The 25,565-nt window shown below is 42.5% G+C and overlaps 1 protein-coding gene across 17 annotated transcripts in view; it reads right to left on the reverse strand.

Moving 5' to 3' along the window:
- SEMA3D (semaphorin 3D) overlaps positions 1–25,565 on the reverse strand; it is a 196,200-nt gene that overhangs the window by 11,101 nt on the left and 159,534 nt on the right. For all 17 annotated transcript variants that reach the window (XM_073328657.2, XM_073328648.2, XM_073328649.2 and 14 more), the window contains 6 exons: positions 21,976–22,198; positions 18,972–19,060; positions 17,076–17,117; positions 15,375–15,532; positions 10,993–11,057; positions 8,730–8,869 (listed from right to left, as the gene is read on the reverse strand). In XM_073328657.2, coding sequence (XP_073184758.2) covers positions 8,730–8,869; positions 10,993–11,057; positions 15,375–15,532; positions 17,076–17,117; positions 18,972–19,060; positions 21,976–22,198 — 717 coding nt within the window. The remainder of the gene's footprint in view (positions 1–8,729; positions 8,870–10,992; positions 11,058–15,374; positions 15,533–17,075; positions 17,118–18,971; positions 19,061–21,975; positions 22,199–25,565) is intronic.

Raw genomic sequence — 25,565 nt, forward strand, 5'->3', positions numbered from 1 at the left:
ACATAGGGTAGTGTTTCCCAAACTTTTCAGGATGGCATCCCCTTATTTGAAGTAAAAAAAATTTTGCAACCCCCTTGCATTTATTGTAAAGTAACAATAACAATGTATCAATGATAACAACGATACGCCTATATAATTTATTTGTGTGTGTGTGTGTTGCGCTGTTGAGAGACAATACTTGACCCTGAAGAGTAAGGCTGGGTAGGCAGTGGTGGAGAGAGATTTTCTTTGATTTAGATTATAATAACATTTCCATTGCCTCGCAAACATCCCCCATCTCCCCAGTTGCCTTTCATGATCCACCCTTTCTTCCCCTGTAAGGATTGCGACCCACCAATTAAGAAACATTGACATGGACAACTTCTGGATGTCTGAGGAAGACAGAGAAATATAGAGTGGGATTTTCAAAACTGCTCAGCATTGGCCTTTACTCTGTTGCCATTAGAACCCGTATGGATTTCAACAGGAGCAGAGTTAGACCGAGTTAGATTTCTTGAAAATTTCACCTAGACATGGCATTGTATTTTGTCAATTGATACCACAACATTTAGTATCCTGCAAAAGTAGAATACAAAAGAGATATTTTAAGTTTTTGAAAAGGCCTATTTTGAAGATAAGGGTTCCCTCACTTTTGCTATTATTATTTCTAAGGCCACCTAAAGATATATTATTAGGTGTCTTCCAAAACAGAAAGCCTTCTCCAAGATGCTTAGAAGCCAAGATTATGCATTTAATCAGCATGGGCATGGCAGTATGAGGAAAGGTTTTTATAAATTATTCTGGGAAAACATGTTCTAATCTGGTTAATTTTGTGTAGGCATTATGAAAAAGGTGGATCTTAAAAAGGGGCTTGAATGAGTTGAGGGTGGTGACTTTTCATAGCAGCTCAAGCAGGTCATGCCAGGAGTACAGACTGGTGTGCAAGAAAGTGCAAAGAGGGCTGTGGGTAAAGTTGATGAGCAGGGCGAAAAGGCTGGTGATGCTGGTGGAGCAGAAATGACGCAATAAGAGACAAGAGGCTCAAACCACTGCTGAGCCCAAGTAAGGGAGTTTCAAAGAGGCATCCTGTGGCTCCCTGACACCATAGTTTAGAGCAGATTAAGGGCTGTTCTACACTATGTCCCAGCTGCAATGTCCTCCAAAGAGCTGTTTGCAGCTGGGAACTGCCAGGGCACAGCTTGCTCTGGCCACATCTCTGATTCTGGAGGCAGAGGGCTGGCTACATTGGTTTAGGGTGACCAGACATCCTGATATTATCGGGACCACCCTGATATTAGGGGCTTTGTCTTATATATGCAACTATACCTCCCTGCAAAAAAGTGTCTTGATTTTTCACACTTGCTATATGGTCACTCTATATCGGCTACACGTCAGACCTCCTACGGTAAGGAAATCTGCAGCCGGCTGTTTAAGCTGGCTGTACACTGGTTCAAAGACACCACAGTGGGGCTCAGCCTATTGTCAGGTAAAACGAAGGACAGAGCTATGGAGGATCTTGAAGAATCTAGAATTAGAAAAGAGCTGTTGGGTCACTTAGTCCATCTCCGTACGAATTATTACCATGCATAATTTGTAATACAGTAGCCTTCATGTGCAGTTTGACACTAGGATGGAGCTTCTCAGATGGAGCTAGGCTGTTCTCGGTGGTGGCAGATGACAGAACAAGGAGCAGTGGTCTCAAGTTGCAGTGTGGGAGGTCTACGCTGGATATCAGGAAACACTATTTCACTAGGAGGGTGGTGAAGCACTGGCATGCGTTACCTAGGGAGGTGGTGGAATCTTCATCCTTAGAGGTTTTTAAGGCCTGGCTTGACAAAGCTCTGGCTGGGATGATTTAGTTGGTGTTGGTCCTGCTTTGAGTTCTGTTCACAGTACAGTATAGTTATAAATGTGCTAAATGTTGAGGTTCCCATCACTCTCCTTGGGAGCCCACACCACGGGCTAACCAACGCTAAGGTGGTTGTGTCTCTTAATCCTAATCCATCTCTACTTTCATTTTTAATGAATAAGATTCTTATTCAAGATCCCATTTACATCTTGGTTATTGATTTATGGAAACTGTCACCCTCTCCTTTTCTGTGGCTTTATTGTTAATTCCTTTCTTATTCTCTGACAGGATGAAATTATGGCTCTGATTTCACACATATTGAGCCACATTTCATAATTGCTTTCCCTTCCACTTCTTTTTTTTTGTATCCTGTTTATGTTGTTTTACCCATAGGTTCAGAACTCTTCCTGTCTTTCCTCTCTACTTTTTCCCCCACAGGACTCTGGAGTTTCATAAACACCTGGCATTTCATTACTTGGTAGTAGATCTTTAACCTTTCACTTGAATACTTAATTTGTTCTTTAGTTTCTGACCTGCAGATGTAAAACATGTTTTATTAAATTTTGAGTATAGTGCCAAGCCTGGTTACGTACGAGATATCATTTTATTTCTGTCATATGTGGTTTCATTATTTTAAAGCGTATCATAACCAATAATTCTGCGGGAGCTATAACGAGTTTTTTAGCAATTCAGAAGACCAGAGATCCCAGTTCAATAATGTGATTAACTTTAAGCAGGTATTTTAAGATGAACATATGATTAAGTGTTTTGTTGAATCAGGGCCAAAATTGTGAGCCACAGAAATTAAGCAGTTGATTATCAACATTCGTCCACTTAGGTCTTCTGGTGTCATGCTTGATTCAGCTTGCAAATAGGTTGCAGTGTGCATGCTATATCTTCTCAATGACAAGGAAGCAGAGTTTAACAGCATTCTGTGTGTTCTTTCAGCAACTTTTAAATAGTTTTTTTATCATTGATATAAAATATTAAATAAAATGTGCAGAGCACAGATTCAGAAAATGCCCGGCAAAGGAATAAGAGGCTCATTTACATTATTTGCTTGATTTTTACAGCATGAATTTGGCAATGGGGGGAAACACAGATTGCCATAAGGATGGCAAATCTTGAAACGGTAAGATAGTAAAGAGCTAAGGATTCAAAAGTGGCATGGCATCAGGTTAGGTCAACGTTTTTTGTCCTTTGTTAATGGTGTGTTTAGATGGCTCCCTCATTACAACTAATTCCATGTCAACTTTTTCACAGATGAAACATTGCACCTGTCTATGAGAAGATAGTGGCTTCAAAACCTGCCTTCCCTCATTAATCAACATGTGAAAAAGCACTATCGGTGAAGCTGAGCTAACCGTGGGTTAGATTACTCCTGGGGGAATTCTGCACCACTGCACAATGTAGAATTTTGCAGAAATTAATGTTTTGCATGCAGAATTTCCTTTCCCCCCCGAACAGAAATGGGCTGCAGAACTGCTGGCCACCACTAGGGGCCACTGGACGTGGCAGAGCCCAGCTCACAACTAGAAGATACTGCGGGGGGAAGAGGAGCTGGTGCAGTTCCCAGCGTGCCCTGAAGGAAGGAGATAGTGTGCAGGAAATTCCATGCCAAGGGGGTATGAGTGTCTAGGCTGGGGGTGGCCATGGCTGGGCTCTGTGGCGGAGGGGGTGTGAGTGTCTGAGTCAGAGGGGGGCCCTGCAGCTGGGCTCTGGGGGAAGGGGTGTGAGTGTCTGGGCCCTGAAAGGCCCCACGGCTGGGCTCCAGGGAAGGAGGGGGTGTGAGTGTCTGACCCCCTGGCTGGGCTCTGCGGGGGGAGGGGGCAGAGAAGCAGGAACTCATCTGTAGTAGGGGTTTCTTTAACTTTCTATTCCTGGGGGAATTTTTGTGTGCGTCTGTATTGTCACAGACATACTTGCTGCCAGGTATTTTGAAATAAATGATTAAATAATTGAAAGTGGCATGATTATATAGTGTTATTTTGACAAATAGAATTTGCAGAATTTTAAAATATTGTGCACAGCATTTTTAATTGTTTGGCATAGAATTGCCCCAGTAGTATTAGATGCAACCGCTGAACAAAGAAAGGGTGGAAGAAACAAAAATAAGGAGCGTTTACTGAGAATTCTCCTTGATCTTCATTATCAGTGGCCTGTATCATCATTCCACTGAGAAAGTGGATCTTTTTTATTATGTGCCATGATGTTACTGTTACACTGGAGAAAATAATAATTGAATTCAAACACCGCTGTAGAGAGAATTATTTTTTTACAATTTTTTTTTTAAATTTGTACTTAATAAAAAATCTAATGGAAAAATCACAAATGTGTTGGGGACATAACAGAGAGACAAGGTGGGTGAAATTTTATCTTTTATTGGAACAACTTCTGATAGTGAGAGAGACAAGATTTTGAGCTTACACAGAGCTCTTCTTCAGGTTTTGGGGTCATAATGTCATTATGTATGGAGAGACATCAGTCACACCATAGTTAAGGTTGAAGTTAACTTCCCATTAGAAGGATAATTTTTAAACTCTCACCCTACACTTACCCAAAGCAAATCAATCTCCCTGAAAATCCACAGGGATATATCTCAGCTCAGGATACAATTTATTTTTTTTGTAATTGTGGAAAAAAAATAATGGTCTGATTTAAGGACCTCATAGAATTAAAAAACAAACAAACAACCCACCATCACCACCCAGTTGGTTAAAGTAAAGTAAAAGAGTGAAAGAATCATTGATCAACAAACTGAAACAGTTAAAACCTTTAAAGAGTAAGTTGACACTGCTGTCGACACCAGGGGATTTCCCTAAGAAAGCACATCACACCACCAACTTATGATAAAAAGCAGATCAGCTGCATCTTCAATAAAATTCTACAACAAATTAATCAATAACTACCTAACATTACATTCCATCCCTGCTGGGCAATGTGTATTTCAGTCCAGGGTTCCCACTAGTCACCATTCAATGGGCCTCCAAGACAAAATTCCCTTCTCAAAGAACCAGGCCTGATACATGACAGTGTATTCTTACATCTTTACTCGATAATAAAGTCTATGCCCATAACTGCTATTTTCCGCCAAACTTAGCCCTTTTCTACACACTGCTTTCATCTGACTCTTGGGTTTTGGGTTGAATAGTCACAGAATCTATCTACAATCACCACCAGAAACTCATGCCCATGGAGTTGTGGCCAAAGAAAATAGGATGTAATCACACAAAAATAATCAGCCACTAACTACCAATGCCTCACACACCCAATTCACCACCAAAAATATCAATACCACAAAACAGAGATAACTACCAGATGTGACTAAAGCCTAATCCCTTAATCCAGGGTAAAATGCACCATGGGAAAAAATGCCTTCCTGTCCCCAATGTGGTGACCACAGCAATAGAGTTGAATTCTCTACCAAACACATAGCTTTCAAAGAGAATTACCAACCAGGCTGGATAGCCTAATCCATGGCCAACATCAGCCAGCCAACGTGGGGTGGGACAGTGCGAAAGAGTGAGCTGCTGGTGAAGAAGCTGAAATATGCTGAGGCTCCCCAGTGGTTTATCTTCCATCCCCCACATCATGCAAGGAGTTAAATCATATCAGTGCATAGGCCGTTGTTTCAAACCATATGGCTTGCTCTGTCCCATGGAAGGGTACATGACAGCCTGGCAAACTTGTGGCCACAGGAGACTCTGGGTTGGGGCCAGCCGAATATTGTCTAAAACTATAGGAGGCCAGAGTTAGTAGCTTTGCAGGGAACCCTGGGTTTGCTTTTTCTGGTCCTGACACCTATTATGTACATAACACAACACATAGGAATTTAAAAAGGAATAAACAAACAGCCGAGCTTAAGCTGCAGGAAATTCAGCACGTTAAAGCTTTACGAACAAATGATATACAGGATTTTTTATTAATCCAAGTCACAAAACTGTTCTCCCACAAGTCAGTGACTAATCTTCCAAATATGGGAATAAACATGATCAATTGCGTGAGCAACACTAAATACAAAAGCACCAGATAATTGACTCATGACCCACCAAACCGCAGGGAAACGCACTCCCCCTGGCAGCAGAATGACCTGGTGACAGCTCCTGTACCACAGGAGATCCTGTCCCCTCCCATAGGCCATTCTGACTGAAAGTAGGATTCTGAACCATGACCTCAAAGGTGAAATGCAGGAGACATCCTGCTGGGCCAAAGGCTCCCAATCTAGTCTGGATTTTGCCCTTTCTCTCCCCTCAGGAAGCTGTATTGCATGTCATGGACAAAGTGTAACCATCTATTTGTAAAGTGAGGTTTAAAGATCTGCTGAAACATTCCAGCTACACCACTCTAACTAAAAGTCTGTAACTTAAGTTCCAGGTGCACTGAGTCATTCGCAAAGCATGGTATCGTCATCACAATAAGTTATACCTTTAAGACATGCACTAAAATAACATACAGTGTTATTCGAGAAATATAATGCAGGAAGACAGAGCAGAATATAGAACTGTAATAGAAAAAGTTATGGTAAGGTATTGACTTAGCAAAGATCAGGCTATATGTTATATACAGCTACCCTATTTCTGTTACATATGGTATTTTGGTCAAACTAAAGTGCATTAAAAAAACCCTCAACTTTATATCTCTCTATCTTTGCATTTTCTATAGGAATCCACCAACCCTGTTGTATCTCAATTTCCCAACATGAAAAATGAAGATGAAAATGCTCAACCAACTTTGCAAAGCACTTTCAGATCTAAGAGGTGTTAAACATTATCATTATTAAATATACCATCTTCAGATGTAATATTTGGTTAATTAACATTTGTAAATCCTTTTGAGAAACTTGGTTAGGTATTACAGAGGTGAAAGGTTGTTTTCATAATGACTGTGGCTCATCGAAGCACCAATCAAAGTTTCCTGTTCTGGAACACTCTAGAGCATGTGCCTAAGTTTAAGCATGTGCTTAAATCTCTTTTAAAACAATAGGACTTAAATAACTGCTCAATTGTTTTCATAAATTGGATTGGATGTAATCATATATGTAAGTGCTTTTCTGAAGTGGACCACTAGTGAGGTAAGGAATACAGCTTCTTGCATAAGAGAGTCAAAAATAAAACAATTAGGGCAAGAATTACAATATTTCTGGAGAGATTAATATAGGTCTTCCAAGCCATGCGTAGTACAGTTTTCAGTTTAGCCACCTGTGTTTATTAGTGTTCTTTGGCCATTCTCCAGACATACCAGCAGGCCTGCTGATAAGAATACAATATAATTTTTCAAGTATGTGGTATTGATGGAAGTCAAAGATACTGTTTTAAACCACTATAACTTTACCTAAGGCATTAAGCCTGGGGCATGAGATGTGCTAGATATATAAATACATTTGTTATGCGCTCATGCTCAGTGGTGAAGTTCACTTTGCCAAGCTTGAGTATGTAGGAATTGGTACAACAAAAGTACCCCAAAGCCAGGGCCTGCAGACAGTCCTGTTCCTCCAGTTCATGTGGTGGAAAAGCAGCTGCAGCCTGAGCTACTTGCATATAAAGTAGATTATCTGACTCCCAAGGTTAGCACCTATCACTACTCTCCATGGCCCACTATTGGTGTCATAGCCTCATGTGGTCTCCCACATGGCGACTTTCCCCAAAGAGCCCAGATGGTGCTCAAGGTCCTCTTCAATAGACACCATAGCCCCATACAAGGCTATCATCTCACAAGAATCTGCCATGGCTAGACTTTCTTGGCCCTTAGGAAGAAAGAGAGAAATCTTGCCATCACAGTCAATGGGGAGAGTTGCTAGTGCCCACAATCAATGGAAGGCTGAGCCATAAACGATGGTGCATGTTTAAAAGTTCCTGTAGGACTCTGATATTTGAACTCTGCTTGAGCTTGAAAGAAAAAACAATTCAATCTGGTTCAGATCCAAAGGCATAACTAACTAAAGACTGGGATGAACATTGAACAATAAAGCACATCTAAAACCTTCAACCAACTTACCCTCCCCCTTTTCTCTACCACTACAGTTGTGATAACTACACCGGTGGTAGGGAGTGGCTTGAGATGGAAAATGGCTTGTCTGAGGACAAAAGGCATTCTCTGTGAGGGGTCCTTAGGTTTGAAAGTCAGTCCAAACCAGTTCCAATCTGTTGACCTTCATGACATGCTCTAATGCCCACTGGTTTTTCACTAGCTGTGAGAGGACTCTGTGGGAAATTATAAAGATTGTAAGGCAGGAGCTATCTCGGGTGCTGGTCCCAGACGATAGAATTAACTCCCCCAGGAACTAAGGACCGTTGGAAACCACCCCACTTTGAAGTGCAAGGGACACTTCTTCCACCTGCCTTCTCCAATTTAAACACAGAGGAGCATAAATATTTTTTAAAAATCTGAAACCCAACACAATCATAATAATAAACACTCCACTGTACATAGAATTCTCCTCCTACGGACAGGAGGAGAGAAAGAATCAACTTCACATGAGAGATGTTCATCACCACATTAATTGAAAGGTTCTCAGATACGAGGGTGATATGAAAACTTATAGAGAGCAGAAGATTCTGAATGTGGTTTCGGCTGCTGAGTTATTCCATGTGTTAATTATTGGGGGAAAGGGTGTTACTGGAGTAGTCTGTCTTTTTAAAATGCACCCAAGAGTGCTTAGAGCAAAGGTTAGGGTTTGGATTTTTTTAATGAGTAGAATAAATAAAATAAATCTGCCTGTAGTACAGTGCAAATGGCCTCTCTCCCACCCTCTCTATGCCCCAAATGGTGATACCAGAACGCTACATGATAGCTAAAGTGAAGCAAGGAAAAAGAAAACATCTACTAATCCCAGTAACTCCTGCTTTTGAATACTCGGCTGAATTCTCCACTGAAGAAGCTTGCCTTGTTGCCTATAATTTACCTCTTCTCGATGTTCTTCTCCAGAGCGTTGAATATACCACCTAATCGAGGCTTGCTGGGACTTAGGAATGCATTCCAGAAAAGTTGAATTAAATTCAATGCCAAAAATCACTTTTTCATCAGCAGTTTCATGACTAATGCCTGGAAAGCAAACATGGTACAGAAGATTAACCCTGACCTGATTTTTAAAGCAATGGGAAAATAGACTGATTCAGAACAGATGCTATAGGAACAAGTGAATTATAAAATAAGCAAAAGGAAACTTAACTTTTAGCTTAAAATGTAACTGCTAGGATTTAGAGGCAGCTGCTAACTTTCTTCCAGTGCAACTGTTTTTTAGAGAGGTTAATAAAATCTGTACCACTGACTTACTTGAATTTAAAGAGAGACAGTCACTGCTAGTGAATTACATATTTTACCTATATTTTTTCTCTGCTCCATCCTCTGTGCACCCAGTGAAGACTGAGCAGAGTAGAGGTGGGGTAGCCATAAGTGCTGGTTGTAGTTTCACCAATTCTGAGAGCCACTAGGGACTGCTTTACCAACCTGCATACTTTAGAGCAGCCTCAAGGCTACTTTAAATCACTCCCTTTTAGTGGCCATCTACTAGGCAGTTACTGCTGGAGTTCAGTGTGTTCCAGATAGGGCACTGAACTAGAAGTAAGGAGATTTGGCTTCTTGTCTTGACTCTGCCAATGACCTTGGAAAAGTCACTCCATCTCTGTGCGTTTGTTTCCCCTCCCAGCCTTTGTCTGTCTTGTGTATTTAGATTGCAAGATCTTCAGAGCAGGGATTGCCTTTTGTACTCTGTTGGTGCAGTGTCTAGCACAACAGGGCCCCAGACACAATTGGAGCTGGGAGGCGCTATCATTACATAATTATTATCTATTATTAATAGTCGTTAGTATTAATCTGCCAGGGGCTGGAAGTGGGGTGGCACAAGGCCATCTTAACCTGTTTTACAGCACCAGGGGAGATACCCAACTAGCTGCTAAAGCTAGCCATACATTCTATTTTTGCCACCATATTGGGGCTCAGTATTGAGTTCATATTAGTGAAACATTTTAGTAATTTTGTATTTGTTCATCAAAGACAATTACTTTAATAACCATTTCTCTACAAAGAGATACCTGACAGCAGCAGTCGGGCTGGCAACCCTACAGTAACCCTAAACTCTGTGGCATATCTCAGATACCACTATGTAGTCATTGTGGGTGAATCGTGAGAGTGCAATCCCAGCCCCATTGAAATCAATGGGAGTCTGGCCATTAACTTCAATGGAACCAGGATTTCACCCTGACTTTTTAATGATCCCTGCGGTATATATGCACAGTGAGAGCCCAGTATACCAGGCACCAGACTGGTCTTTGATTTCATGGCAGACAGCCCTAATTTTTGCCATAACATTCGCTGAGTTCTGCAGTAGGCTTCCAGCACCACAGTGACGTGAAAATAATCAGAGAATGATCAAAGGAATGGCTTCTACTAGCTCAAAAATTAAACTCAGCAATATTATCAATAGTGTTGTGACTGGGCTGTTCATTTTAATAATTCAATGTAAAAACCCCAGACTAACTCAAACTTTGGTTTTGAAATTTTTTCATTTATTTTACGCTGCCACAGAAATTGTAGCATAACCGCAGGATTTAGCATTGACAGTACACACTGTAAGTGAACTGCAGCAGTTGTCAAGGGAGCGAGCCAGACTTTTGGCAGCTGGGAGAGGGGGATTTCTTGTTGAGGGAAGGGGAAGGCTCTTGTAATAAGGGGGGTGCTTAAGTTGCTGCAGGGAGGGGGAACTGGAGGGTTTGGCAGCTGGAACAGGGGTTGGGACTTTTGTCAAGTGTGCGTATGTATTAGGGGAGGAAGAAGGAGCATTTCCTGCTTCCTCAGAGGTTTTCTTACTTGGATCTCTCTCCAGATACTCTGCAAGGGAGTGGAGGTCCTGGCATCTCACTCATGGTCGTGTATGGGGTAGTCACGTCAATTGCCTTATTTCTCCCTTCATGCAGGTTTCTGCTGGTGTCTCTCCCCCATGGAGTGGGGTAGGGGAGAATTGTTTTCACCACTTACTTCTTTTAAGTTCCCATCACGCAGTGAGTCTAACTGCTGACTGAGGGCTGAATGGAGAGTATTTGGGGATTCTAACTGCCTGGGCATTAGCTGCCCGGATATCTCCAGAGGCCTAGTTCCAAAGACCATAGTAAACAGACAGACACACTGACCGTACACTTTTTGTTAGAGGAAGAGGCGCAAATACTTACTTTCTTCCACATCCCAGCACTGGGCGACTGGGTCTCCGTATTTGACATCTTGTCTCCTGGCTCGCCTATAACAAGAGCATTAAAATTTGTAACATTTGAGGCATAATTGCTGGAATTCAGTAACAAAATGCAGAGGAGCTTGGCCGATATGGGTCTGCAGCACTCCTGCCCTATTGTTGGCAATTCCAGCCCTAAGTAAATCCAGCCTCGCTCTCAAGTGGCTTGTGGCACAGAGAGATTTGTACAAATGGCACAAAGAGACAGGCCAATGATTTAAGAAAATCACTGTGGGGAGAGAAATCTGCCTAGAAGAGGGTGAGTGCAACCTAGTAGCAGAGACGGCTTCCAAATCATAGAATCACAGAATATCAGAGTTGGAAGGGACCTCTGGAGGTCATCTTGTCCAACTCCCTGCAGCTACAGGAGCTCTGCCAGATCCAAAGGCAGAACAGATGCTGTGATTTGGTGGGCCAGTTCATCTTGGAAACCATCAGAACCCTCAACACCCTAGGTCATGTAAACCTACGAGGTTCAACAGACCACATTCCTGACCCAATTCAAGGCCAACACAGTGTAATGTCAATGACTGAATTTTCTAAAACAAGCAATGCTGGAAAAGCATAGGTGCTGCTTCAGATGGAACAGTTTTGAGAACAGCAGCTACAGAGTACGGTTTGGGGAACTTTATGAAGAGATGAACAGAGCGGGGGCCTGGGAGTCAAGATTCCTGGATTCTTTTCCCAGTTCTGCTATTTAACTTGTTTAGTGATCTTTGGGTGAATTACTTAGAATCATAGAATATCAGGGTTGGAAGGGACCTCAGGAGGTCATCTAGTCCAACCCCCTGCTCAAAAGCAGGACCAATCCCCAAATAAATCATTCCAGCCAGGACTTTGTCAAGCCTGACCTTAAAAACCTCAAAGAAAGGGGATTCCACCACCTCCCTAGATAACCCATTCCAGTGTTTCACCACCCTCCTAGTGAAAAAGTTTTTCCTAATATCCAACCTAAACCTCCCCCACTGCAACTTGAGACCATTATTCCTTGTTTTGTCATCTGCTACCACTGAGAACAGTCTAGATCCATCCCCTTTGGAACCCCCTTTCAGGTAGTTGAAAGCAGCTATCCAATCCCCCCTTATTCTTCTCTTCTGCAGACTAAACAATCCCAGTTTCCTCAGCCTCTCCTCATAAGTCATGTGTTCCAATCCCCTAATCATTTTTGTTGCCCTCCGCTGCAAGCTTTCCAATTTTTTCACATCCTTCTTGTAGTGTGGGGCCCAAAACTGGACACAGTACCCAGATGAGGCTTCTCCAATGTCGAATAGAGGGGAACGATCACGTCCCATGATCTGCTGGCAGGCCCCTACTTATACAGCCCAAAATGCCATTGGCCTTCTTGGCAACAAGAACACACTGTTGACTCATATCCAGCTTCTCGTCCACTGTAACCTCTAGGTCCATTTCTGCAGAACTGCTGCCTAGCCATTCGGTCCCTAGTCTGTAGCGGTGCATGGGATTCTTCCGTCCTAAGTGCAGGACTCTGCCCTTGTCCTTGTTGAACCTCATCACGTCTTTTGACCCAATCCTGTAATTTGTCTAGGTCCCTCTGTATCCTATCCCTACCCTCCAGCGTATCTACCTCTCCTCCCAGTTTAGTGTCATCTGAAAACTTGCTGAGGGTACAATCCATGCCATCCTCCAGAACATTAATGAAGATATTGAACAAAACCGGCCTGAGGACCAACCCTTGGGGCACTCTGCTTGATACTGGCTGTCAACTAGACATGGAGCCATGGATCACTACCCACTGAGCCCGACAATCTAGCCAACTTTCTATCCACCTTATAGTCCATTTATCCAGCCCATACTTCTTTAACTTGCTGGCAAGAATATTGTGGGAGACCGTGTCAAAAACTTTGCTAAAGTCAAGGAATAACACGTCCACTGCTTTCCCCTCATCCACAGAGCCAGTTGTCTTGTCATAGAAGGCAATTAGATTAGTCAGGCATGACTTGCCCTTGGTGAATCCATGCTGACTGTTCCTGATCACTCTAAGTGCTTCAGAATTGATTCCTTGAGGACCTGCTCCATGATTTTTCCAGGGACTGAGGTGAGGCTGACGGGCCTGTAGTTCCCAGGATCCTCCTTCTTCCCTTTTTTAAAGATGGGCACTACATTAGCCTTTTTCCAGTCATCTGGGACCTCCCCCGATTGCCATGAGTTTTCAAAGATAATGGCCAATGGCTCTGCAATCACATCCGCCAACTCATTTAGCACTCTCGGATGCAGCGCATCTGGCCCCATGGACTTGTGCTCGTCCAGCTTTTCTAAACAGTCCCGAACCACTTCTTTCTCCTTAGAGGGCTGGTCACCTCCTCCCCATGCTGTGCTGCCCAGTGCAGTAGTCTGGGAGCTGACCTTGTTTGTGAAGACAGAGGCAAAAAAAGCATTGAGTACATTAGCTTTTTCCACATCCTCTGTCACTAGGTTGCCTCCCTCATTCAGTAAGGGGCCCACACTTTCCATGACTTTCTTCTTGTTGCTAACATACCTGAAGAAACCCTTCTTGTTACTCTTAACATTTCTTGCTAGCTGCAACTCCAAGTGTTATTTGGCCTTCCTGATTTCACTCCTGCATGCTTGAGCAATATTTTTATACTGCTCCTCGGTCATTTGTCCAATCTTCCACAACTTGTAAGCTTCTTTTTTGTGTTTAAGATCAGCCAGGATTTCACTGTTAAGCCACCCCGGTCACCTGCCATATTTACTATTCTTTCTACACGTTGGGATGGTTTGTTCCTGTAACCTCAGTAAGGATTCTTTAAAATACAGCCAGCTCTCCTGGACTCCTTTTCCCCTCATGTTATTCTCCTCTTAACCTCTCTGTGACTGTTTTTAGGTTTCATTAAAATAATATTGATAATACTTCGCTTTTAAGAACTTTCATCTGTAGATCTCAAGAGGATAAATCTAATTATTTTCATTCTTCACATGGGGAAACTGAGGCTAGGAGAGGCAAAGTGACTTCCTCAAGGACACACTGCAAGCCAGTCTCAGAGATGGCAATAGGACTTTACAAGTGCAATGCACAGCACTGTCTAAGTGGAAGAGCTGGCTCCTGGTGCTGATGTAACCATTTGGGGAAGAGACTTAAATATGCTGGGAGCACAGTGTGCTAGATAGCTAGATTGAGCTAAAGGAAAATACCCAAGTAACTGACCTACGGAAGATGCACAAAGCAAAACATCAACCCCTTCTTCTGGAGCCTCACACCCACAAAGCTTTGACCTATCCACCAAGCCAGGGAGCTCTATAAATAAATGAACTCTCGTTCTCTGTCTCCGCATGCAGTGGAAAGAAAGCACTGCAGCCTTCAGCAACCCCCATGGGTGCATAACTTGTTCATTGAATCTTAGCTTTTATATTTCTCTTCTCATTTACATTTCTCTGAATTTATTCTAGTTTGCTATGGCTTAGGGGAAAATGTACATGGTTGCACAATGAATGACACAATAACCCGCAACTCATTAACTACAATAGTTCATTTCATCGTTTAGGCCCAGTACGGCAGTCCTTAAGGAAGCAAAACTCTTATCACAGATCAGCAACCATGGGCCCTTATTGTAAGCTGGGCAACATTTTTCAGATGATTAGTTTATATGCCAAAAAACTCAGTTTCAGCCAAAAAAATCTTTGTGTGTGTGCGCGCGCGTATGTGTGTTCAGGGAGAGTTCAGATATGGCTCCCATGGTCCTTTCTCTTTAGGGAGGTTGTTGCTGCAGCTGGTATTAGCCCAGCAAAGCACTTGTGTAACCTATACCAGTACACTATGGCTCTTTGTTCTTCGCTAGTCCATGGATAGAGGTTTGTAAACTCTAAAACACCTGAGCCATGAGACCTGTGTCTTTTAGCTTAGACAGCAGCAGCTCATCTTTTCAGTTCCTGCTGTCGATGACCCACCCAAGGATATCATGTGAGATTCACACTCCTCATTGTGATTGTGCCTGGCAGAGGCACAAGTATGGGAGACTCCATGGATCACTTCCCTCCTTTGTACACTCATGCAGAGGTGGCCACAATCTAGTCCTTAGCCTCATAACTTGGTATCTTAAAGGACGTAGCATAACAATAAGTACGGTGATCTTGTTACGTTAGATGCCCTAGCGCAGTTAACGCTGTTCATATTAAAGTGCTGCACTGTTTTCATAGCACTCCCAACAAAACATGGACAAAGTTATGTCTACAATTTACCTAAACAACATGCTGAAAAAGTGCAACTTGTTTTCGCAGGCCTAGAAACAAAATGGGAACCTCTGAAGCCCTTAATGTAGAGAACATGAGTGGATGGATTTTCCATAGGAACTCTATACGTATTCTTACCTTTTAGAAGTTGGTGCATATCTGGAACATGAGTTTCCATCCCAAGCGCAGTATGGGTCTCTGGCAAGGCAGCAGTCTGCACAAGCCTTCCCATACGTGTGACATCTGTGCAGAGAGAGCTGAACCAATCCATCTCTGGAACCAATGTACAACTGTTGCTGCAAATCAGGGAAGGTGAATGAATTAGAAGCATTCTTCAAGCAATTATTTTAAATGTTCTCTTTCTCAATACCACCCTCGCAATCGTCCAACCTTAGCCCAGATTGTATTGAATGGGAGAGAATTTCACATTCATTGTAAAATGTTTCTCAGGGCACTGTGTGCGCTGGCCAGTCTCCATCCATTGCAGATGATATGATGGTGGAAAGGGGCTATGGAACTGGAAGGACAAGGATCTAAAACACTGGTAGCATGTCGGCATAAATTTACAGTATCAATAATCTGCAGCAATCCACAACAAAAGTAACTTTACTAATAATTTGATAGAGGAAGACAGTCATGGGGCTCAGTTCTGGTTTATGTCTTATGTTCCTAAAAGCTCATGCTTCAGGGTTTCAGATGGTCACCAGCACAGGTCAGGAAGGTATTTTTTCCCCCTCCAATGTATTTTTTATCTCCTTCCTCTGAAGCATCAGGGATGGCCCTTCCTGGAGATGGGATAAGGTGAGCCAGGGCTATGAGGTGACATTGAGCATTCTCTCTCTCAGGTGCTTGGCTGGCTGATTCTTGCTCAAAGGGTCTAACTGATTGTCAAACACAAGGTTGCAAAGGCATTTTTCCCCAGGTCAGATTGGCAGTGACCTTGGGGTTTTTTGTCTTTCTCTGCAGCATGTGGGTGAAGGTCACTTGCTAGGATTACCTGGGTATATCTCATCCAATCATTTCCCTGCCATTGCAGGGACCTCAGGTACTGTGCACCTTGGTCTTTCACCTGTTCTCTGCCTGTAGCACATAACAGTTCGGTTTCCTGTGGGCCGTAATACTGTGTTCTAATTTCAGTTGTTGGGTTTAGTGTGTGGGTACTGGGTGCTGTTGGTGGCCTGTAACATACAGGAAGTCAGACTAAATGGTTTGACGGTCCCTTCTGGTTTTAAGCTATGGCACTGACTTGGAATTCAGGATATCTGGATGACCTGGGTAAATAACTTTACCACTCTGTGCCTAAGTTCCTTATTTAAAAAGGGGAATAATAATACTTCCTTTTTCCCACCTTTTGTGACTTGTGTGATTAGACTGTAAGCTGATAGGTTGGGGACCGCCTCGTACTATGTGTACATACAATGTCTGGCACCGTGGGGCCCTGATCCCTATTTGGGATCCCTAGCAGTGCTGTTTGTAATACCGCTACTATAACCAATAATAAAATAATAATAATGTCTTGTTGAATTGATAGATTACACAAAGTCCAATTTTTGTTGTGTATGGAAAATATGTGTGAACTAACTTTATTCACAAATCCCACATCCGCGTGACTAAGGATTTGTATCTATGAGTAATTACCAGTTTGTGCATTCAAACTACTATTTGTGAGCAAATGTCAATTTTCCAGGCAAACTAGTTCACACTATGGTTTCCAGATACAGCTTAAGTGGCAGCCTTTGAAAGTTTGGCTAATAAGCAACAGATGTCACCAGCAAAGCAACAAGCTAAATGATCAAAATACCAAACTATTCATGTGAATTAAACAAGTGTGTGAATTACCTGCTTCAGGGACATCTCCATAGTTGAGATAAATGATGGACGCTGAAAAATTAATGAGTGAATGTCAGTGTAACTATTCATTGACATTTGCTTCTGTCTTTAATAGAAAAGACGACATATCTTATCACCTGCCTAACAACAAAAATAAAGAAAACTACAGAGCAACTTAATTGGTTTATGCAGATGTGGAAAAAAAATCAGAAATAACAAAATACCTGCTTCCAGAAACACATACCAGCAAATATTCTCTGCTACTTGCCAGTAGATGACTTTTATCCAGGAAGATTGTAATGCACTGTGCACAGAGAACCACCACCAAGTCTAAAAACTCCATTTAAGCACTATTCTGAAAGCTTAAATGGAACTTAAGGTATGCATAGGTTGCTCCTCTGCACCAAGGGTGAATTTTACCTCCAGGGAAGTCAATGGGTGTTGGGCCAATGTCTGTAGTATAAACAGGATGGTCCTGGTATATTATTTATGCTCTATCACATAATCCAACATCTAAGCCTATTGTTTAATTTTGATTTGATTTTAGGAATAAGGAATGGTTTGCAGCTGCTCTCTCCTCTTCAATTTTCCACATTAAAAAAATGCAGAGGTAACATTTATAAAGTGGAGGAATGTCTGTTGAGCAAACCCCAACCCTTTTTACTGTTAAATATGATATGGCATGTTTGCCCTTGACATTATGTTATAAGAATGCAGCAAATTGGTGTACGTATTGAAACTCCTGATTATTTGGCAGACTGTCAAGCAATCTTGGTATTTTCAAAGTAATATTTATAATTCATGTTCATGGCAGTGAAAAGAGGATATTGAGAGCCTTTAAATCAAGAGGATTCTCCTCCTATAGATGATGTATCAAAAGGCACATAAAGAGATTAACTCAGTAATATCAGTTTTACAGAGTCCGTAATAGTGCTGGGTGAACTCATTGTGTCTGATTTCAAACCCACTTGATCATTGTGAGTTAGAAAGATCGACTACGACCCCACTGTTCTTGGGCTTGCACTGCACTTAGGAGAGAGTCTATGGAAAAACAGGGCAGATGGTAGGGAGAAAGGAAAACACTAACGAAACAGTAAGGTGAAAAATGAAGTAGAGCTGGATACAATGAAAGGGGAACAGCGAGAGGCTGCCAAAAAGGAGGAGAGAGAAACACTGGAATGAAAAAATAAATCAGCAGGCACATTCTATTTTCCATTACTCTGGTGTAAATCCAAATCACACACTGCCATCAACAGAGTTAATCAGGATTTATGTCAGTGTAATAGAGAGCAGAATTTGGCCCAGGGTATATACCATTTACAGGCAACTCACTGGAGCTGGCCTGACTCTCTCTGACATTCTACCGTCATTGCGAACCCCAAGCACACAAAAACCTAGAATCAGGCTTCAGAATAAACCCACCCCAAAACAAAACAAATCGAGAGATTGATTTAAAAATCATTAGACTTTAAAAAACAGCAGATATTTCGTTCATTTTATTTGCCTTGTGTTTTTTGTTTGTTTTGTTTTTAACCATCATTTGTGTTTCAAGGTTTTCTGCGTGCCCATGAGGGTTGAAAATATTTTTAAAGTGATAATGGGGATCGCAGGACGTCAGAAGCTGAGGCTTTAGGAAAAACACTAAAAATCAAGCAGTGTTGGTGAGATGGGTGATAAAACTGCAACAGTTGGCAGGAGTTTCCTAGGAGCTTGAAAATTCATGTTCTTTTTGATTCAATCACCTTTGGAAAAGCAAAGGATCACAATGCTAAAAATAAAATAAGTCTGGGAACTTGCACTAGTTCCGAGAAATGAATTGCTTCAGAGGTTAAACTCCTCAAGGCTTAAAACTCCCCTAAACTATTCTCTAATGTGTTTAAACATTCAGTGGCTGGTAAAGCTTACCTTGAAAATCTGCAGCTCTTCCAGTACTACCTCCTCTATAGTCCACTTCTCCTTAGTAATACTCACAACTTTCAGTACCGTTCCCGTGTCTGAAACAAAGGGATGTAGTATACAAAGCAGTAGTTGTGTTTCAGCGTTTACGTACAGTTCTGTTGCTAACTGACTTCATATTGACTCCCCTTCCCATTCTTTTTCTAAGTGATGCTCTAAACTGCAGTTATAAAGAAGATAATAAAGGAAACTAGACATCAGAGATCCTGTTTAATGTAGCCAGGAATTTGCTTTCTAGATACGTCTGTCCATCCCAGGTACTTGTATGGCCCCCATCACTATAGTGTCTGCGCAACTCACAATTTTTAATGTATTTAACCTTAGAATGCTCTGTGAGACAGAGCTATTATCCCCATTTTACAGATGGGGGACTGAAGCACAGCAAGACTTGCCCAATCTCACATGAGAAACATGTGGGGGAAGCAAGGAATTGAACCAGGGTCTATTGAGCCCCACTCTAGTGCCTTAGCTACTGTATCATCCTTCTTTTTCAGTAAGAATTTATCTATTTAAACGGTTTTAAGGACGATAAAGGGCCTAAAGTCCTTTGCTGAATAGGGAGCCTGAGTGACTACCTAGGCAGCATGGTGTGATCATACTTAAAACTGAATTGAAGTGCTTTTAAAATCAAACTAAACAGTTGTTTAAGATCCCACAGCGTTAAGGGTGGAACCTCACACCTGCTGAGGCCCAAATGTGGGATGTGTTATGTGCCAGTGACCCAAAGTCAGGGATACAGAAATGTTACTAATGCAGCGATTTAAATTGCAATGGAATCCCTTATTTTAATGTAAACAACTCTTTGGATCACCTCAGCTCCAAGAGTCTGCATTTCTTCTCTGAATAAATCCAACCATAATAGTGAAGGGACACCAAAGCTGTGTGGCATTTATGTATTTGGGCTTGCAATGAGTGATGCCCTTGAAAATGAAGCCCAGGTGAGAGTTGTGCCCGAACACGGCCCTTTGCAACAGTCACATCCCACTTGGCCCTAACAGGGGACTCGTGCTGCATAAAGCCTTGTGCGTGGGTTGCACGTTTTCCTGACAGAATACAGGATAGCACATAGGGAGGCAGGTTGGAAGTCTAGGGAACTGAGTATTGGACTGAGTTAGGCATGCTGGAGTTCTAACCCCACCTCTGTCATTGACTCACTGGGTGGGTTTCAGAAACTCTGGGCCTCAGTTTCCCAAACTCAGCATGAATTAAAACACCTCCCTATCTCAAAGGGGAGATGAAATTCATTGACATTTGCAAATCCCTTTAAAAATACCAGGTTTGGTCATCTCCTGGGAATCCCCAGTGGTGTGAATTCCAGTTGGTGGAATCCCAGCATTGCAAGGGGGCTAGCCAATCCTGCCCCCAAAACTCACAGGCTGGTGAAGGGGCATGGCCTGGATGTCTGGAAGATGCAAGGCAGGATTGAATCAAGCCCATTCAGTACTAAATATTATGTGTAGTATTAAAACAACAAATAAAACAAGTAGTATTAAAACAACAAAAATACATTTTAAAGCAAAGTAGGAGACTACAGCTGATGACATCCCTAGCACTTCAAGTGGAAGCTAGAAAATGTCACTACCTGCCTTCTGTGTCAGTAATGTCCACACTCTTATCTAGGCTTGCACAGATACAAAGGGCTGCAGCTGAAATATCTATACATAACAGGCAGCCTTTCTAAATTCTCCAGCAGTGTTGGTTAAACATATTCAAACATATTTTAAGCTTCTGATCTTCTGGTGGCCAAAACTTCCCAAGTTATTTGGTGTATTTTTATGGACTCATTGTATAATCTTTGAAATATTATCTTTCAGCCTGATTTTCCACAGGATAGATTTAAAATATAACATGAAATAAAACCATGTACTTCTGGACAAAAAAAATAGCTCACTTTTTAACTAAAAGGTGCTGGAGCTGATAATTTTCTCTCTATTCAAATTACTAGTGACTACATGGTACCTAGCCACCTCCAAATCTCTACCCTAAAGAAGAATTACATTGAAGAATTAGATGTCAGTGCTGTCTATGAATAGCTAACCCGACAGAAGGTTATTGATCTAATTTAAGTTAATTTTGTATGAAAACCTATGGCAGTAGAGGATAGCACAAAACAATGCAAATTCTAGAACATGCCAAAACAATATTCCATGTGTTAGGCAGCAAATCTACCTTTTTCGAACGGATGTATAATTTTTTCATAACTGTTCAGCATGTGTAACATATGAATGATCGTGGGTGTGCATGTTGTGTGTATGCTTCAGATGTAACTTTTATATTTGAATTGTAGGGGTTTCATGGTATTTGAAAGTGCATGATTACTTTCCTCCTTTGATTGCGTCAGAAAGGCAAAGCAATGAAGGTTCTCCATGATCGGGGCAGTGCTTGCTCCTGGACAGCCAACCGTGCTGTGAGAGCAACCACCCTGAAGTTCTTCCTCATGCTAAAATCCCAGTCCATCTCACTCTTCACTTGTTGGCCTGAAGTGTATGGATGCTGGAAGACACCTCATGACACCTTGTTTGCTAGTGAAATTAGTACTTGCGAGAAAGGCTGAGTCAAAAGCCCTGGAGACTTAAGTCCTGCACCTGAGACGTTGTTGGCTTTGAAATTCACTCCCGTCCCCAGTTGTGTCCCAAATAGTCAAATTTGTTGAACTGCAGGGCACGCTGCAAAATTCATCTGTGTGGTAAAGGGGAGGCAGTGTGGCCTACTGGAGTGTGACTCAGGAGACCTGAGTTCTATTCTTGGATCTGCCACTGGCCTGTTGGTGATTTTGGGCAAGTCACTTCACCACTCTGTGCCTCAGTTTCCCCATCCGTAAAATGGGAATAATGTTACCTCTTTGGTAAATGGAAAGATTCTTGATAGATGAGGACCACAAATGATCTTCTTCAAGAGCAATATCATAGGAAAGCTAAATAGGTTAAAGAACTATGAGAGCTCTTTAATTTACCTGTGCCTAGGAATATAACATCATACTGCCCATCTTCTGCCATGACATGATCCACCACAATCTGTGTCAGCCTGTAGTCCACATTGATTCTAGTAAATACAGGTCCTCCAGTCACTGGGTAAACAGACTTGTACATCAATGGATGGCGTTTTATAAAGCTAACAACATCATCTGGAAAATCTCTGGTAGATTTAATCAACGGGTCGTAAGTTTTGCTTGGGCACTGAACACAAGAAAGGGGAAAAGAAGATAAAAAAGAGAACATTAAGAAAAAATATGGATTACTTTGAAGCGCTCGTTTCTGTGCTAGGAAAACTTATTCACAAACAGTGCAGGGAGATAAATGAATGTTTAGTATAACTGAAAAACATGTCTCACTCACTTGGAAACAGAGTTTAACATATTGGGTGCTACACAGAGCCCATTGAAGTCAGTGGGAGCTGCTGGGTGCTAAGCCCTATTGAAAAATGAACCACTTGTTTAGATGCCTAAATACGGAATTAGGAGTGTAACTTTAGACAACCATTGTTTTTAAACCTTGGCTTTTGTGTGTATATTGTAACTGTCTATAAAGCATGAATGACAGCGATAAACCCGAGATTTCATCCAGAGGGAACGTAATTTGGCCTAGAATTGGAATAGCTCAGTGGTGTTTCAAGTTTTCTAGTCACCAGTGCTTGGAAGCACACTGGGCTGTTCAAAAAGACCATCCAAGAACTCTCTGCATTGGGGTCTTCAGCTTGCCACTTTCCCCCTTGTTTTTCCACTTCCCTCTCCTCGTCTTTTCATTTTTCGTGTCTTTACAAGCCTGTCCCTTTTATCGTCATTTCTGTTTTTCTCCGCTCCCACTGATTTTCCTTTAGCTTCTAAAACTCTCTGAAACTTTATCATTTGTTTCCACTATTCCATTGCCACTTCTCAGTAATATAAATTTCAGACCCTTGCACTAACACTCTCTTTCACAAACGTGATGCAGTTTCTGGTGTCACTTATTCACCTGGACAATCCAGCAAACTTTTCTCAGGCAGACCTTCCATTGAAGTCAGTGGGAGTGCAGGTCAGTTGCCAGTCTGGGATAGAAAGGATTGGCAGGCCGTGTTAGTAGGAAGACTTTGTCTAGGAGGCACTATATGAAGCTCTAATAGGGGCTATAGGAATTCAAGCACTCAGACTCTATTTTCCTCCATTCAAGTAAAAAGTCTGTTAATGAAACTTATTAAAAAAAGTTACCTTTGGGACTTAAGATATATCAGTAAATAGGTGTGAAGACCACAATCGAAGAGCTTGTCTGTGCCTTCTTCTAATAGACTGTGTGACAATTACAGCTATCATTACGTTTATACTACTATCACCAATCATGGTGTCAAGGGTTACTGAATTTATTAATTATTACTATTATTGATCTGGTCCATGCCAGCAGTGTGCTCAGAGTTGTATGTGGCACATTTTAAAGGGCTTTTCAACAGACATTTGGATAATGAAGAGTGAACAGTTTTCAGCCAAAAACGATAAAGTAACATAAGAAAAAACACCCAGAAATTTCTGGTGTTCAAGATTTTTGTAACTATTTTCAATGTTAAAAGTGTTGAAAGGGAGATATGCTCAATTCTGGAAGAGCTAGAGGCCCGTTGTTTAACAAAGAGTCAGACAAGTGAGTCAGATTGTTTAACAAGGAGTTAGTCAAGTGAACTGTGTATGGAATAGAGGGAGAAAGGAAAGACCCGTTACGTTGTCTACCCATTTTATTTCAATTGCTGTGTGTTTTTCAACAGTTAGCCTACTGTGCCCTCTGGTGGTTTTCAGTGGAAAGTCCCCAGCTTCTTAAATCTGAATTGCCTGGATACAAATACAAGACATGCTTCCTTTCATCACTGTCTGTGCTGTTGTTTAATTGTTTAGGGCCATAGGATACCCTGATCTACACATCACAGAGCAGGGTAAAATGATGCAGAAAAGATCCCAAACTTAAGGGGAGAAGTGTAAACAGAAGTATTCCAGAAGATTGTCTCAAGAGACCAAACAGCAGATTTCTCTCGCGAAGGTTGGGGTTCTGTAGCGCTGGTGCAGTGGGGCTGAACAGGGGAGCAGTCACTCTTTAGTGGCCTGTACCCTGGCACATTTCCTAATGGGAATCTACTCAAAAGTTACAGCTGCTAAAACACCACCGTCTGCATTACTGAAGAAGAACTGTTTTATCATTCTCCCCTTGTTATGCCTTTGTCTGTTATACAGCTCTCTTTGACTATTTTTCTCCTGAGTAGGGAGTTCCAGATGGTGATCAAACCACCTTTTATCTTTCTCTTGTATAACATAATCAGGTTGAGATCCTTGTGTCTCTCATCGTAAATCAGGTTTTCCAGACCCCAAATCATTCCTGTAGCTTTTCTCTGAACCTTCTCCAGCTTTTCAGCACCCTTTTTTTATAGCCTAGAACCAGAACTGGGCACAGCATTCTGACTGATGAAGGCCTTTAAAGTGAATATTGCTGCTTACTATATTACATTTAAAACAGTCATACTATGTATGATAAATACTATGCCAAGGATTGAGCCTTCTCCTCCCTTCATGGTTTGTGTGCATTACTAGCATTCAGGTAACAATCAGACTTATTTTGCAGATAAAGTAGAGACTTTCTGGCAAATGATTACTGAGGTCCCTCTTTTGATAACTAGACAGCTACACGGAACAAAGTTCTTCTAGCAGATCAATACCAGATCTGCACGCTGACAGTGCTCTATATACATGCATTGAACTTCCATTGATATCAGGGATAGTTCTATATATGCACAGCAGGGAAACCACAAGATCAGAGCCAGGCCTGCCGACGCAGGGGAGGAGGGGGAAAGGGGCAATTGCTATGGAGCACAGGCAATTTAAAAGGACCTGGGGGCCCCCGGCCACTGCTGTCGGCAGCAAAGTGGAGCTAAGGCAGGCTTCCTGCCCTCCCTCACTCTGTGTCACTCCCTGAAGTGGCTGGAATGGCCCTCTGGTGGGTGCGGGGTGGGGCAGGGGTTCTCTGTGTGCTACCCCCACACAACGTTGACTCCGCAGCTCCCATTGGCTGGGAACTGCGGCCAATGGGAGATGCAGAGGTGGTGCCTGCGGGGAGCAGCACGCGAAGACTCCCTGAGCTCCCCGCCTAGGAGCCGCTGCCAGAGGGGTGTGCCAATCGCTTTCAGGAGCCCCCCGGGGTAAGTGCTGACCTCCTGCTTCCCTCCTACACCCCAAACCCCTGCCTCAGCCTAGAACCTGCACCCAAACTCCCTCCCAAAGCCCGTACTCCACACCCCCTCCCGCAACCAAACTCCCCGCCCCAGCCTGGTGAAAGTGAGTGAGGGTGGGGGAGAGCGAGCGACAGAGGGAGGGGGGAATGGAGTGAGCAGGGGGTGGGGCCTTGGAGAAGTGGCGGGATAGGGGCATGGCCTCAAGGAAGGGACGGGGCAGGGGCAGAGCAAGGGTCTTTGGGTTTGCACAATTAGATAATTGGCAACCCAACTGGGAGAGCATATGGAAGCCCTGGCTGTGCCGGAAGAGCGAGCCCACCAGCACAGCTGCAGTTCACTGGGCACCAGCCAGCACAGGCCCAGCAC

The sequence above is a fragment of the Lepidochelys kempii genome, chromosome 1, assembly GCF_965140285.1.
Source record: "Lepidochelys kempii isolate rLepKem1 chromosome 1, rLepKem1.hap1, whole genome shotgun sequence".
Lineage (NCBI taxonomy): Eukaryota > Metazoa > Chordata > Testudines > Cheloniidae > Lepidochelys > Lepidochelys kempii.